The sequence below is a fragment of the Syngnathus typhle genome, linkage group LG15 (assembly GCF_033458585.1).
Source record: "Syngnathus typhle isolate RoL2023-S1 ecotype Sweden linkage group LG15, RoL_Styp_1.0, whole genome shotgun sequence".
NCBI lineage: Eukaryota > Metazoa > Chordata > Actinopteri > Syngnathiformes > Syngnathidae > Syngnathus > Syngnathus typhle.
The window spans coordinates 11,696,371-11,710,504 of NC_083752.1; the positions used below are offsets into that span (position 1 = coordinate 11,696,371).

At 40.7% G+C, this 14,134-nt stretch overlaps 1 protein-coding gene across 5 annotated transcripts in view; it reads left to right on the forward strand.

Annotated features, from left to right (window-relative positions):
- Nucleotides 1-14,134, forward strand: part of phf14 (PHD finger protein 14) — a 250,685-nt gene that overhangs the window by 148,860 nt on the left and 87,691 nt on the right. Inside the window, exons 17-18 of one of the 5 annotated variants that reach the window (XR_009718204.1) lie at nt 3,011-3,162; nt 3,710-13,231. The exons of 1 other annotated variant lie outside the window; for it this stretch is intronic. Coding sequence is in view for 2 of the 4 variants with exons in the window: in XM_061299945.1 (XP_061155929.1) it covers nt 36-96 (61 nt within the window). In the remaining 2 variants the exon portion in view is untranslated. 3 more of the 5 variants (XR_009718203.1, XM_061299947.1, XM_061299945.1) reach the window with 3 other exon arrangements.

Here is a 14,134-nt window from a genome sequence, read left to right on the forward strand (position 1 = left end):
CACTGTGTGGATGGTTAAAGTTCATTCTTCATTAGGTTCTTCCCGCCGAGGCTGAGGCTCAACAGATATGTAGGACTGACCCTATGTCTTCCATAGGCCCTCCATATTAACCTGCCACATACATTTGGACACTTCATTAAGGTGTAATGAAAAACAGAATTTATTCTACTTCTATCGTGAAATTCCAGGTGCAGCTAATGCTTTTGAAATTATATTGACCATGGTGCTATGGCACCCAAGTGGCATGCCATTGGAAATCATAATAATAAAAAACATTCCCCATTTTATATTTGTCTATAAAATATTGATTATTTACTAGGGGTGTAACGATTCATCGATACACATCGATTAATCGATATAGTGCTATACGATTTATTGGCATCGATGCTAAACGTAAACATCGATTTATATCGCCGTGTTTGACCTCGGACATTAGACGCGACTTTATTTTGAAATCCAGTTCATTGTTGCTCGCTTCCTCTTTCCGGGAGCAGTGCGCGCGGCGGCGTTGTGTTGTGAGCAGAGAAAATAAAAAAATAAAAAAGTGACTCAACAAGATGTCATCAACAATGTCCCAGTGCCCTCTAGTGACCGGAGGAAACCTCTACAGTGCATGAGCAGCTCTACTTCCTTCGCTAAGAGCCAAATCGACTGCCTTTAACTTAAAAGCGGCATTATATGCATTTCTTTTGTCCCCCATAATGAGGGTTTGTCTATAAAAGCTTCCTTTCTTCAGTAATGTCCATCTTGATCTCGTTCTGTCTCTTCTTTGTGTCAATTATACGGCACTATTTGCCTGGCAGACGGACGTGCGATCAACACACCACTCTTCTCCCCAGTGACCTTGTGTCCGGTCACATATCCCTCTGCCCACCAAAGCGGTGCCACACTACAGTGGTCCACAGCTTTTTACAAATGTATAAGTGTATAAGTCATCGCAAAAATCACGAAAAATCTGCAGATACGCAGCACTGTGCAAAAACTAGCGGTTTATAGTCCGGGAATTACGGTAAATGCTCTTCCATTAGCTGTCAGAAGATATAATAAATCTGTGTATACCTACGTTGACATGATTTCTACAGACTTGGTCATAGCTTCCTTCAAGTATATCAAATTTGTGTATAGGGCTGCAACTAACAATTATTTAAAAAAAATTATGAATTACCGTATTTTCCGCCCTATAAGAACACCTAAAAACCAAAATTTTTATCAAACGTCGACAGTGCGCCTTATAGTCCGGTGCGCCTTATATATGGATCAAGTGATGAATTTGTTGATCCATACTGGTTGTACACAGTGCTCTGCCAAAATGTTTTAGTATGTTTTAGTACGACTAGTAAATTACAAGGTCGCATCGCTTCCCAACATTACGGTAACTGTAGTCAGGGGGCGTCACCGAATAGCTGTTGTACTCGCGAGGCTATTTCATTTCAAAATAGGCTGCTCCGTTAATGTTTCGAGTAAATCTACGGATCGATATGGAAGGGAAACATAGGTAAGTAGTACCAATGCGTTAGATCGAACTTTAGTAAGTTCCAATCATTTTATAGGAGATCGTTTGAGAAACGCGATTGTTTACAGAGGGCTCGTTGGTTATTGGCTAGTGGGTGCATACCGCAACCCTAGCCAACCTCAGTTTGTTGCAGTAAAGCTTCTATTTTATGCGCCTTATAGTCCGGTGCGCCTTATATATGGACAAAGTTTTAAAATGGGCCGTTCATTGAAGGTGCACCTTCTACCCCGGTGCGCCTAATAGGGCGCAAAATACGGTAGTTTGTGATTAATTGATGCATCATTTATTTTTAAACATTATAATTTTCAATCTTTTAGTAAATAACGGGACAATATTTTTCACATTGGCAGTGCATTTTTATAAATATTGATATATAGTCAAACCTCAGTTTTCGAACGTCCCGGTGCTCGAACAAATTGGAATTCAAACGAAAAATTTGCGATTTTTTTGTTCCAGTTGTCAAACAAATTTAGGAGGTCGACCCTCGCGAGATGAGCCGAGACGGCCGGAGAAAATCCGACCGCGCGGCCCGGATGCCAACTCACTCCGTTGTTATTGTATTTTTGTTACTTTGAGGATTGTATTAACCACTAATCATGCCTCCAAAAAAAGCAAGTGGGAGCAGTAAAGCCATGCTAAAACACAAAGACGCTCTTAAAGCAATGCAACAGTGAGCGCCCGGCGCGCTGCGGTTGCGCCATCGGCCAAAATTAAGCTCCCTGCGCACTGGGGTCCACTTACATTTTGGAAAGTACATCAGGACTTTAAAAATATTTTTCAAATTTCAGCGACGGCTCTGTCACCATAATGTGACCAGCGCGGTCGGCAGAACGGTACGGTTGCGCGTTCGGCTGTGCGCTGCAGTTGTGCGATCGGACAAAAATGCGCGAAGGAAACAATGCTTTAAAAAGGCGTTTTTTAAGTCTTGGAACGGATCACATTTTTTTCCATTATTTGTAATGGGAAAAATAGATTCGGAATTCGAACAATTCACTTCTCGAACCGCCTTCTAGGAAGGATTGTAGTCGAAAACCGAGGTTTGACTGCACATATATAATATAAATATATACTATAGATATATATATTTACTCACACGTGTGTATGTACGTACGTATGTATGTATGTATGTATGTATGTATGTGTATGTATGTAGTGTAAATAGTATTTTTTTTATTTTTTTTACCGGTTTGGTCGCCAACATGTCACAAAACTGGACAAAATGTGATTTATAGTTTTCTAAAGTTAAAGCAGATGTTTGTGATGGTCAAATTTACCTTAGTTAAAATTAGTGCATGGAAAATACTGGAGAGGAGATGTTCACCAATCATTCCCTATTCTCATCTTTTCATCACTCCGTTCACGATAATGTGGATAACCATTCTAATTTATGTAAAACCCGTGAAAATTGTGGATTTTCAGCCTTCACTATGCTTTTGAATGCATGTCCATATGTTCAATGTTTAACTGCTCTTTGATAAACCGGCTTTTCTCTAACAGGAGTTGAATGACAGAATTCACAACAGATGATTGATCCATGGTTTGACCAATAATATTTCAGGTATCACCACATATATACCTTTCTGTGACTCCCATAGAGTCCCTCTATGTCTCTTTTGCAACCCCCTAATGACATTCTGTGACACTCTAAGGTTAGTGCTCACTTTGCTCTGAGAAACACATTTGAAATCTCTGTTGTTAAATTGGTAATCATTATCTGAGTCTCATGATGGTCTGTTTAGATACCTATTTTAATTCAACCAAGAATGTATTGGTCGAGTCATGGTTCATGCAAGGGTTTTGAATTTAGCTATTTAGCTTGTTGTTAGGGAACACCAAATTGTGTTGGGGGGAAGCGTTCAAAAGTTCAGAGGAGGACAAATTAAGTGCACCTATGAAGATTGTTTGTATGAAGATGTTTTAGCTTAATGCTGAAATACCAACCGAAAGATGAATATCCCTAACTTTTTGTGAGTAGTGTACTTTTAATTCGTCATACATTCCATCAATGTAACTAGAACTTTGTAAAAAGGCAACTTACATTGTAGTGTTTGTGTATGATTCGTTGTGGTTCTTAGAAGTGTTTACTATTTCTTTGATGTTAAATTAGTATAAAAGTTGTGAGGTTTTGTTTTTTTGTTTTTTTTGTCGGGGAATAAGGTGTGCTGCCCTGATTCTTTCTATCTTTGCATTGCACAGGTTGTGAGAGCCGGGGCAGCCACCTCACCTGGCATAAAAACATGGAACCGACGACCATTGGCTTAGAGAAAAACAAAAGCAAAGTTGAGAGGCCTTTGAAGAAAGACGGTTGATACAGGCTGAACAACAAGAGAACAAGACCGCCCCCTACAGTCCACAATGACCTCTGATCCAAACTGGATGAATGGAAACTGTCAATCTGAAAAACAGAATTGCTTCGAGATGAACTTACTTCATTACTTAAATTGAGCAACAATAATTATGTGATAATATTTTTTAATGTGGAATGCTAAGGCAAGACATTAGTACGTTATCGCTTTAGATGTAGTAATAAAATCCGTACAAGTCTGATGTAGAAACGTTAATGAAAAGTGATTGTTTTATTATTTTCCGTGGCACTACTGATAACAGTTGACAGATTTTATGGATTTAAAAAAAAAAAAAAAAAGAAAAGATGTATGTGTACCGGTATTCAGTAACACTTGACATTTGGATAAATCCATTTATTCAATGCTGAGGAATGAGCCTTTTGTTTTCAGAAATGCCAGTGAAGTCCATTTGTCATGTTTTGTTCAAAGTTGGTGCCAGCAGCACAGTGAAGCAATGGTTAGAAAATTTGGTTGCTGGTCTTAATAAGATTTGACTCAAGAAGAGACTGTTAGCAAGAAAAGAGATAGCTTCCAACTGTGAACTAGTACGGCGTACAGTACGGCAGCATTTGTGGAAAACATCAATTTGCATTATTTCTGATTATGAATAGCCTAAATGAATCAATTAAGAGCTACAAGAATGTGTGAAGGACGAATCTGTTCGACCAACAGTGGTTTATGTGACCCATATGATATCAGCTTGGCATAGTACTTGTAAAGATAGTTTACCAGGTACTATTTGACAGAAATTTGCATGTGAATAGAAAAGTGGCATAACACAAAGTGCACCTACCAGTACCAATATTCTTTCTGGAGAATCCTCGTCTCTCCAAGCGTTTGGGACTTGTAATGTCCATGGTGTTTACTGCTTTTGCGAACAACCAATTGTTATTGTCTTTATAGATCGGTGATTCTTAACCTGGGTTTGATCGAACCCTAGAGCAGTGGTTCTTAATCTTGTTGGAGGTACTGAACCCCACCAGTACCATATGCGCATTCACCGAACCCCTCTTTAGTGAAAATCTTTTTTTTTCTTCAAATTCAAGACATCAATATTTACTACTGGTGCACAAAATGAGCTGTGCATGAACATCACCTTGTTTGAAGAAAAAAACCAACACAATGCATGGACTCAAAACAAATTACATAACACCAGATCAGTGTGACTTCTGCTGTTGCCTTTGCGAGACCATTTCAGATATGCGTCATCACAAATTTACACAATAAATCAGGTATGTTCGAACCTCCGCAGTGGAGGGACTCTACTGAACCCCTGAGACCGACTCACCGAACCTCTACGGCAGTGGTTCTTAACCTGGGATCGATCGAACCCTAGGGGTTCGGTGAGTCGGTCTCAGGGGTTCAGCTGAGAATCCACTGCGGAAGTCCGAACGCACCTGATTTATTGTGTAAATTCGTGATGATGCATATCTCGCAAAGACAACAGCAGAAGTGTCAGGTTTATTTTGATGACTGAATAACTATTAAGAGAAGAGCAACAGCAAACAGACCACAAGTGAGACAGAATCTTAAGTCTTTTCTCGCGAGGAGTGCAGTACAGATCCTTCACAACAATCTCACTACACTAATTATCTGTATGCACTCCTGTTCTTTTTATTTGGATTTGCCCTACCCACAAAATGAGACAAGCCCTCTAAAAGGGGAGGAGGGAAGCACGTGGGCTTTGTCTCGTAAGAAGAAAAATCACAAGGTGTTACATACTGATATGGAACAGTGTGAGAAAGAGTACGAGTGATCAGCAACCATTCTTTGTGTCTGTGATGAATTCAGGAAACATGAGTGATCAGCGATCATTGTTTGTGTCTGTGATGAAATCAGGAAACATGAGTGATCAGCAATCATTCTTTGTTGAAAAGGAACTGTCTTGGTAGATGTCTTCCTTTTGCTGTGTCACTGAGTTGCCAGCTCCGTCCTGTCTGACCCAGCTGTAATCTCTCTTCTGTGGTACATCATAAAAACAGCAAGGCCAAACAGCAAGCATATATTGCAGTAATATTGCGGTAAAGCATTGATTAGAGAACGCATGATAACATATATATACATTTTTCTAACAATTCCCTCCTGTTTATCATAAGTTCTCAGAGACCACCTTACCACCCAAAAGCGTCCATTTCAAAAAGATTTTCAGCCGTAGGATCACAATTCATAAGAACAGATTTACACCCGGGAGGAGATTGAGCCTTAATAATCAATGTCAGAGTCGGGAAACAAATCGGACAGGTTTACCACAGGAGCTTCAAAGATGGAGCCATCGCTAGAGCGACAACCCTCGTCAGTCGCAAAGTCGTCCCCTTGGAGCAACGGAAAAGTCTCAGCTGCTGGAGAGATAGCAATTGTAATTAATCTGTTAATTAGAGACCGGAGACACGGAATACAACAACATCCACACAAGGTCAAAACAGCAGAAAAAACGGCAAGGGCGACTAGGACCGAGGAAACCAGGGTACGGTACTGTCCGAACACGTTTAGCCAGTCGTTCCAAACCTCCGTGTTCACTCCACTGTGTTCCTTCATTTTCCCATTCAAGGTCCTCAGGCCCTCAAGGGCCTGGGACAGGCTTCCATCAGCGGCAGTACCATTTGGAATGAATGTGCAGCATTGCTCACCAAACATGGCGCAGACACCACCCTCTTTTGAGAGTAGCATGTCAAAGTTCATTCGGTTCTGGAAAGCCATGAGGGAAGTCGCGGCCAGTTGGGAGTGAACCGCCCTGAAACCCGCCTCGGTCCAATTTCCAAGCCTCTGCACGTGGTAATGGATGTAGTTGACCCTGTCGACATTTTTGTTGAGAGTACACCACCAACACAGGGTGGATTCAAAACCAGCTGCTATCTGATTCACCAGCTTACACTTATCCGGTACTCCTCTGGGAACACCTATTGCATCAATTTTGGTCAGATCATCGTCGGCTGTCAAATTCAAAGATATTTTGGTTTCTGCCAGCTTTTTCTTTTTTCTTTTCTTGGGATGTTGATACATATACAATTTAGCTTGACTACATTCTCTGAAAGCAATGGCTTCTTTTTTCTTTCTTCAATGGATATTACTATAAAGAATGCTCTGTCACACATTTCATAATCCAATAGACGTGATAGATTTCCCACAATCTTTGATCAATGGTGACAGTACAACATAAAGCAATGGTCACAAACCCATACATATGACATATTAAATTTTGTTTGTCTTTACAGCTTGTTTTGCCATTAGCAATAAATTGTTTCGTTTAGCAGTTTACTATAATACTAGTTACCTGAAACAAATTATCCACATTCACTTTAGATATATTCATCCCATTCTTTAACATCTACAGCGGTTGTTGACAAAGTACACATATAAACATCATACTTTCATGGCAGTCCAGATCTGACACAGCAGATCATCCTGAAAAGGTCAAATTGATCTTTTAAATCGCTACAATGCAGCATAATTTATTTATTTATTTATCTATTTATTTTTTTCTTTTTGAAAATGTTTTGAATATGAATCAAATCCGTATGTTGTATAAAGCTGACTGACCAGCCCCACCATCCCACCTCTTGAGCCATGTGACACGCACTATGGCTCAATATTGCTACCCATTTGTATAGGTTCCTCGGTAGGACAGGTCTGTCTTCTGGTCATTTATAGATACCATTCTCCACTCTTGCCCCTCTTTACGTCCATAATTGAATTTCAGTCGATGGACTTTGTCGCTGCACATCTTTTTTTTAAAAAAATTCCAGTAATTCAATCCGCTTCTTGTGTGTATAAAATTTGAAGCGTCTTTTGCACTGCAGCTATGCGGTTCCGTCTGCAAGCTTGTTACCTCTTGACACCTTATCAGTCTCGTGCGTGCCCTGCACACGTGCATATAGCTATTTGTCGTGGCAATTGGACTGCTTCCACAACTAGCTTAGTTGTAGTTTCTTGTAGTTTCTTTTCAATCAGTTTCTCATCGTTTATCACAAGAATCTTAGTAATTTGAACAAAAATCAAAAAGTATATTTTACTCAATTGTACGATTTAGAGAATCCATATGTAGTAAAGTGTTGTATTACTACATATGATTTCATCTCCATTTAGTTTGACACACCTTTCAAAACGCTTCTCAGTGTCCCAGTGCACACATGTTTTGCGTGTGTAACTGGTTGTCTCAACCCGTGTTCCACATCCTAATCTTTCCTCCCTCAAGGTGTCAAACCAATCAAGATAAAGATAAAAAACAACAAAATAACCGCCAGTAAATTAATATAATAGTCAATTGTTGTTGTTTCTTAACTTTAACTAACTTAAACACTCTCTTATCCTCAAATGTAAAAACTTGTGTAGTCTTTACGTACACAACCAATTGACTATTTCTTCTAAATTTAGCTTTGAAATGTTGTTATTTAATAATTTTGCTTCATCCAATTCCAGAAAGCAAGTTCTTTTGTTTTGCGGTGCAAATCAGATAGACTACAGTCTAGCAAATTCTTTTGTGCACCTACATTAGCCAATTTTAACACATAACACCGACAGCACACAGACAACACAAAAACTTACAGCAGAGACACAGCTCACAAACAATACAAACAAACAACGCTGCGCAAACGTCATCCTCTATATTGACGTTTTGGTTATACTTTTGTTTTCTCATCAGTGCCTTTTATCCTTCATGCAAATATTGTCACATCTTCCTTAAGCATCACTCTCTGAGAAAATCACACTGTCCCTGCTTCGCCTGCAGCCATAGCACCCCTCGTGCGAGGGGGGGGCGCAGCATCAATGTTGATTGGTCACAGGCTGGCCATTTCCTGCAACAACCATGATGCCGGCCCACCGCCCACACGAGCATAGCACAGGCCCAAGCGCACAGCCCCGCCCAGCGACTACGCATAGCGCAGGCACGCTTCTCAGTCTCGCCCTCTCAAAGGGCAGGCCAACTTTGCTGTTGCCCCCTTCATCATGTTCACATTCAACATCGTTCACTGTCTTCTACACAACATTTGCTGTCTCTTATTCTCGTCCTATCAAGCCACCGTTCTAGTCACTTTCCAACCAACTTAAACACATCATCGTCTACTTCTCAATTTCCCTATTATTCCTCAACAGCCTCCTGAACAGTCTCCATTACTGATTTCTTCCATAGGACACACATCTCACTCGCACTCATACACACACCCATTCAGGAGGATCCTCTGCGCGCATACACACACACCAGCACAAAAGGATGACGCACAACATATAATTGGTCATTTGTCAAGATATTTTACATTTTCTGGGTCGACCCATTCCATTAATTTCCAATGCTTGCATTTTAGGTCATGTCGGGGTAGAGATTTTCGCTTACTATTTAGGTTTCCCATGGTTTATCTTTCTAAATTTTGGAGTTGGTAGTTTGAATGACACCTACAGTGTCCTAAAACCAACTTTATTCACAGGACAGTGGTTAAAAATTCAACGTGTGGTAAGTCTCCTTTCACCTCCCCCGAAAGGAGCGGAGAGTTGTTGCCTCTACACCAGTGCTTCTCAATTATTTTCTGTTACGCCCCCCCCTACAAGAAGAAAACTATTCGCGCCCCCCCTCCCCACCGTGACTATCCTAACTTGTCTTGTAAGTCGTAAAATGTTGCACTGTCCCAAACGTGACAGAAGTAACAATGAGAGCGCCACTGCCCCCTGCTGTAGTAAACGCGAAATTACACTTTATTCTAGTACTGCCAAAAAAAAAGCCTGTTCCCCAGGGTCACACGCGCCCCCCCAGGAATAGCACCGCGCCCCCCAAGGGGGGCGCGCCCCACTATTTGAGAAGCACTGCTCTACACCAACACAAAGCCACCGTTTACAATCCTGTGTGTTTATATAGAGGAGCGCTCAAATGAGATCACTCTCAGTCAAACCGTTCACAAGCATACCACGCGCGTTTTTTAGGAATAACAGAGGAGTCCGCCCCTCCCACTACGGAATTTAACTAGCGTGAAAGCTAGGGGGCTCCACACCGGCCCCGCGGAATTTAAATGTTTTTAATTGCACTTGATAGAGTCTAGAACTTTCAAGGTTTTGAGTGACCTCTTGTCACTGCTCGTTTTAAGTGACCTCTTGTCACAGCTCATTCATTCCTTTTTAGTAGAATTAATATTCCTACTCACGGTCTGCTGATTCTCTTCCTCGGAAGATCTCGTCAACCCTCCTGGTGTCCAGCCGGACTGATCGAGACAGTCACGTCAAAGGGCTTTTGTTTACCTCGGCCGAGGATTTTCGCCTGCGTCGAAGAGCCCGCTGGAACCGTTCAAGGCGTGTCGAGATCCCGGACGAGCCCCAATTTCTGTCAGGTTTATTTTGATGACTGAATAACTATTAAGAGAAGAGCAACAGCAAACAGACCACAAGTGAGACAGAATCTTAAGTCTTTTCTCGCGAGGAGTGCAGTACAGATCCTTCACCACAATCTCACTACACTAATTATCTGTATGCACTCCTGCTCTTTTTATTTGGATTTGCCCTACCCACAAAATGAGACAAGCCCTCTAAAAGGGGAGGAGGGAAGCACGTGGGCTTTGTCTCGTAAGAAGAAAAATCACAAGGTGTTACATACTGATATGGAACAGTGTGAGAAAGAGTACGAGTGATCAGCAACCATTCTTTGTGTCTGTGATGAATTCAGGAAACATGAGTGATCAGCGATCATTGTTTGTGTCTGTGATGAAATCAGGAAACATGAGTGATCAGCAATCATTCTTTGTTGAAAAGGAACTGTCTTGGTAGATGTCTTCATTTTGCTGTGTCACTGAGTTGCCAGCTGCGTCCTGTCTGACCCAGCTGTAATCTCTCTTCTGTGGTACATCATAAAAACAGCAAGGCCAAACAGCAAGCATATATTGCAGTAATATTGCGGTAAAGCATTGATTAGAGAACGCATGATAACATATATATACATTTTTCTAACAAGTCATACTGATTTGCAGGTATGTAATTTGTTGTGAGTTCATGCTTTATGTTGGTTTTGTTCTTTGAACAAGGTGATGTTCATGCCCGGCTCATTTTGTGCACCAGTAAAAACCATCTACCGTTTTTTTCCGTGTATAGTGCGCAAAATTTAACGAATTTATCGTCCTAAAATCTGGGGTGCGCATTATACATGGGTACAAAAAAATAAAAAAAAAAATTTTTAATTTTTTTTTTTTTTTTTTTAGAAAACAAAACCAACAACAGGACTGACCGACAAAGTCGTGGAACAAAGAGACAGGGTGACATTACCAAAGACAGGAACAGAAAGCAAACAGACATCATGACAGTAACACATGCAATGATCCGACGGTGAGCGAGGGGCAGACAGGACTTAAATACAAAACACGTTACATCGATTGAGGTGACACAGGAAGAGAGGGGCGACGCGAACAGAAACTATGGCAACCTAGACACATAGCAAAACTGGGGACGAGACATGACAAATCTCCCCCGAAATAAAACTTGTAATCACCTTTCTTCTTGTTTGTCAATCGCGCATCGCATTCAGCCATCCTGTCCCAACACACTTAGTCAAAAAAATCCATAATTGATGACACATCGTTTGATGCGATGGTGCAATCCTTGATGGTGTGTTATTGTCAAATATTGTTTGTTTTTTAATCTCCATCGCGGACCGGACGTCATGCGGAAGCAGTATGACTGCGCATGCGCACTATGGGTCAGCTGCGCAGAACGGATGCGCAAGACACGTCAGCTATTTACTAATTAGCGAGAGTTCGGTTTAATTAGCAGTTTCATCAGAATGGATAAGAGAGCAAGTTATACTGTAGCATTTCGAAAGAAAGTCATTGAAGTGGCAGAAGAATTAGGCAATAGGGCAGCTGCGCGCCAATTTGAAGTCAATGAGTCAAACATAAGACTCTGGAGGAAGAAAAAAGATCAATTTGATACAGCGAAGGCTTCAGCAATATAGTCCTCTTCTCTTCTTGACTGACAATGAATGTGATAGTTTAATACAATCAGCAAATAACAAAATGCGTATTACAGGTCGGTCATATTTTATTTCACAACACTTTGCCTTGTTCCTTTCGTCTCTGCTGTTCACTTCAAACACGCTCCATACGAGCGCAATGCTCTCGTATCAGACAAGGCTTGCTCGATCACCTGCTCGTTTGCTGTCTGTCACAATGTACCCTACACAAATCCGAAACATTTGTTGCGGCTCCGAGTCACGACGAGGGGCAAGTTTTGGTTTCCAAGGGTGTTTTTATTCCTCTTCAACGTCTCTCCCATACAGAGCCGCCTTTTTCACGTCCGCACTTCTCTTTCCCGTGCGCGCACGGAGCGCGGTGGTGCGTTTATGGGCAGTCGGAGAAATCAACGCCAACAAAAAAAATTACATACAGCCTAGTTAAGACCATACCAAAGACTATAAAAATGGGACCCATTGCCTCCCTGCGTGTGTGACGATCATTGGGACTTAAAAAAAAACAAAAAAAAAAACAATTTCATTAAAAAAAAATTCAAAAAAATTGCGTGCGTATTATACATGGGTACAGGCTTTTTTCCAGCATCAGCATGCCATTTTTAGGGTGCGTATTATACATGGGGGCGCACTATACACGGAAAAAAACGGTATATCTTGAATTTGAAAAAAATTATTTTAACTAAAGAGGGGTTCGGTGAATGCGCATACGAAACTGGTGGGGTTCGGTACCTCCAACATGTTTAAGAACCACTGTTATAGATGTAAGCTTGGTATTGCTGAATCATAATTAGTAATTTCTCATATATTATCTAAAACCTGCTTCCATGCATGGCTATATCAATTACTCAACCTACTTGACTTGATTTTACATATTTACGTGTTATTTGTATAGAAGCGTCGCTAGCAATAGTGTGATACTTGTCTTTTTTTTGTGTACATGGATACATGTTTAAAAATCATATTTGCTACACATTTATTTGTATTAATCACACTATGTGTGTATGTACTACCGTATGTGCGTGCATTTTATAGCTCTCGAAAAATAAGTAGGGCTTCAATATACTCTTGACTTTTTATCTTATTGCTGCAGTGATTGCTCCTAACGTGCGGCAGCAGCGGTCAGGTTGTGCGTGTATTGCCCTGTGTCCTCTGATTTATCACCTGGGAACTGTGACGTAGGTGGGGTCTGGTTCATACAAGCTGTTGCCTCAACACATACAGACAACAACTGAAATTGATCTGCTGGATGTTTGTTATATCTTTAATCACTGGCTGTGCATGTGTGTACTGTATGTGCATGAATAAACAGTGTACATACACATGCACACATGCACACGTTTCACTTGTTTCCAAAAAGAACACATTCCTGTGCCAAAAGAAGCTGTACAGCCTCACCTGCAAATGAAGAGTAATAAAACTAATGATTACATAAAATTATTTCCAGTTTCACTTTCCTGGTCTGTGCTTTGTTTGATTTTCATTTTGCATCCAATAATGTCCATGACCGTAGAAACATATAACAATTATTTATCAGCTTTTCTGAAAAGGTTCTGGGGTTTGTAAAACCTCCTGTGATGCCCTTGGCCCCTCATAAGAAAAAGTCATGGCTCAGCCAGTGTGTCTCCAAAGTAATGGATTCAGACACTTGCATTTCGATTTTCTATTGCCAGGGTAATGTATTTTATAATTGTTGTAAAACACTCCAAATAACTGGATTTGCATCGGTTTCATTTTGCGTTCTAATTACACGAATTAAAACGCAAAATCACAAATGACTGTTTATGTGGGGAAAACTCAGAGATGCCAAATGTTTACAGAAATCCCTGCGCTCTCACTTGTTATGCTACTACTGAGGTCTTTATTTGATATCATTCTGCTCTATCTGGGCGGGATTCATGAGACATGGAACGTAGAAGGTGTCTCCCTTATAACGAATCGAAAAACATCGCCCATGTGTGATCCTGTCTTTCCGTGGGACTGAAAGTGCATTAATGTGACGTACAAATGAAGTGAATATTGGAATGTGTTGTGCAATTCACATAACTTCTCACAACTATCCTAGCTAAACTATGTAAAAATCTCCCAAATACAGCAAGAAGTTTCTGAATGACTTTTCCAGTCTTCTTGCAAAAATCTTGCCATGATATGATTACCGTATTTCCCGGACTATAAGGCGCACCGGACTATAAGGCGCACCTTCAATGAATGGCCCATTTTAAAACTTAATCCTTATATAAGGCGCACCGGACTATAAAGCGCACCATTAATGCATCATGTCAGATTTTTAATCCAATTCAAATCATTCTCCATTTTATCTTTTTTATTTTCAACTTCAGATGC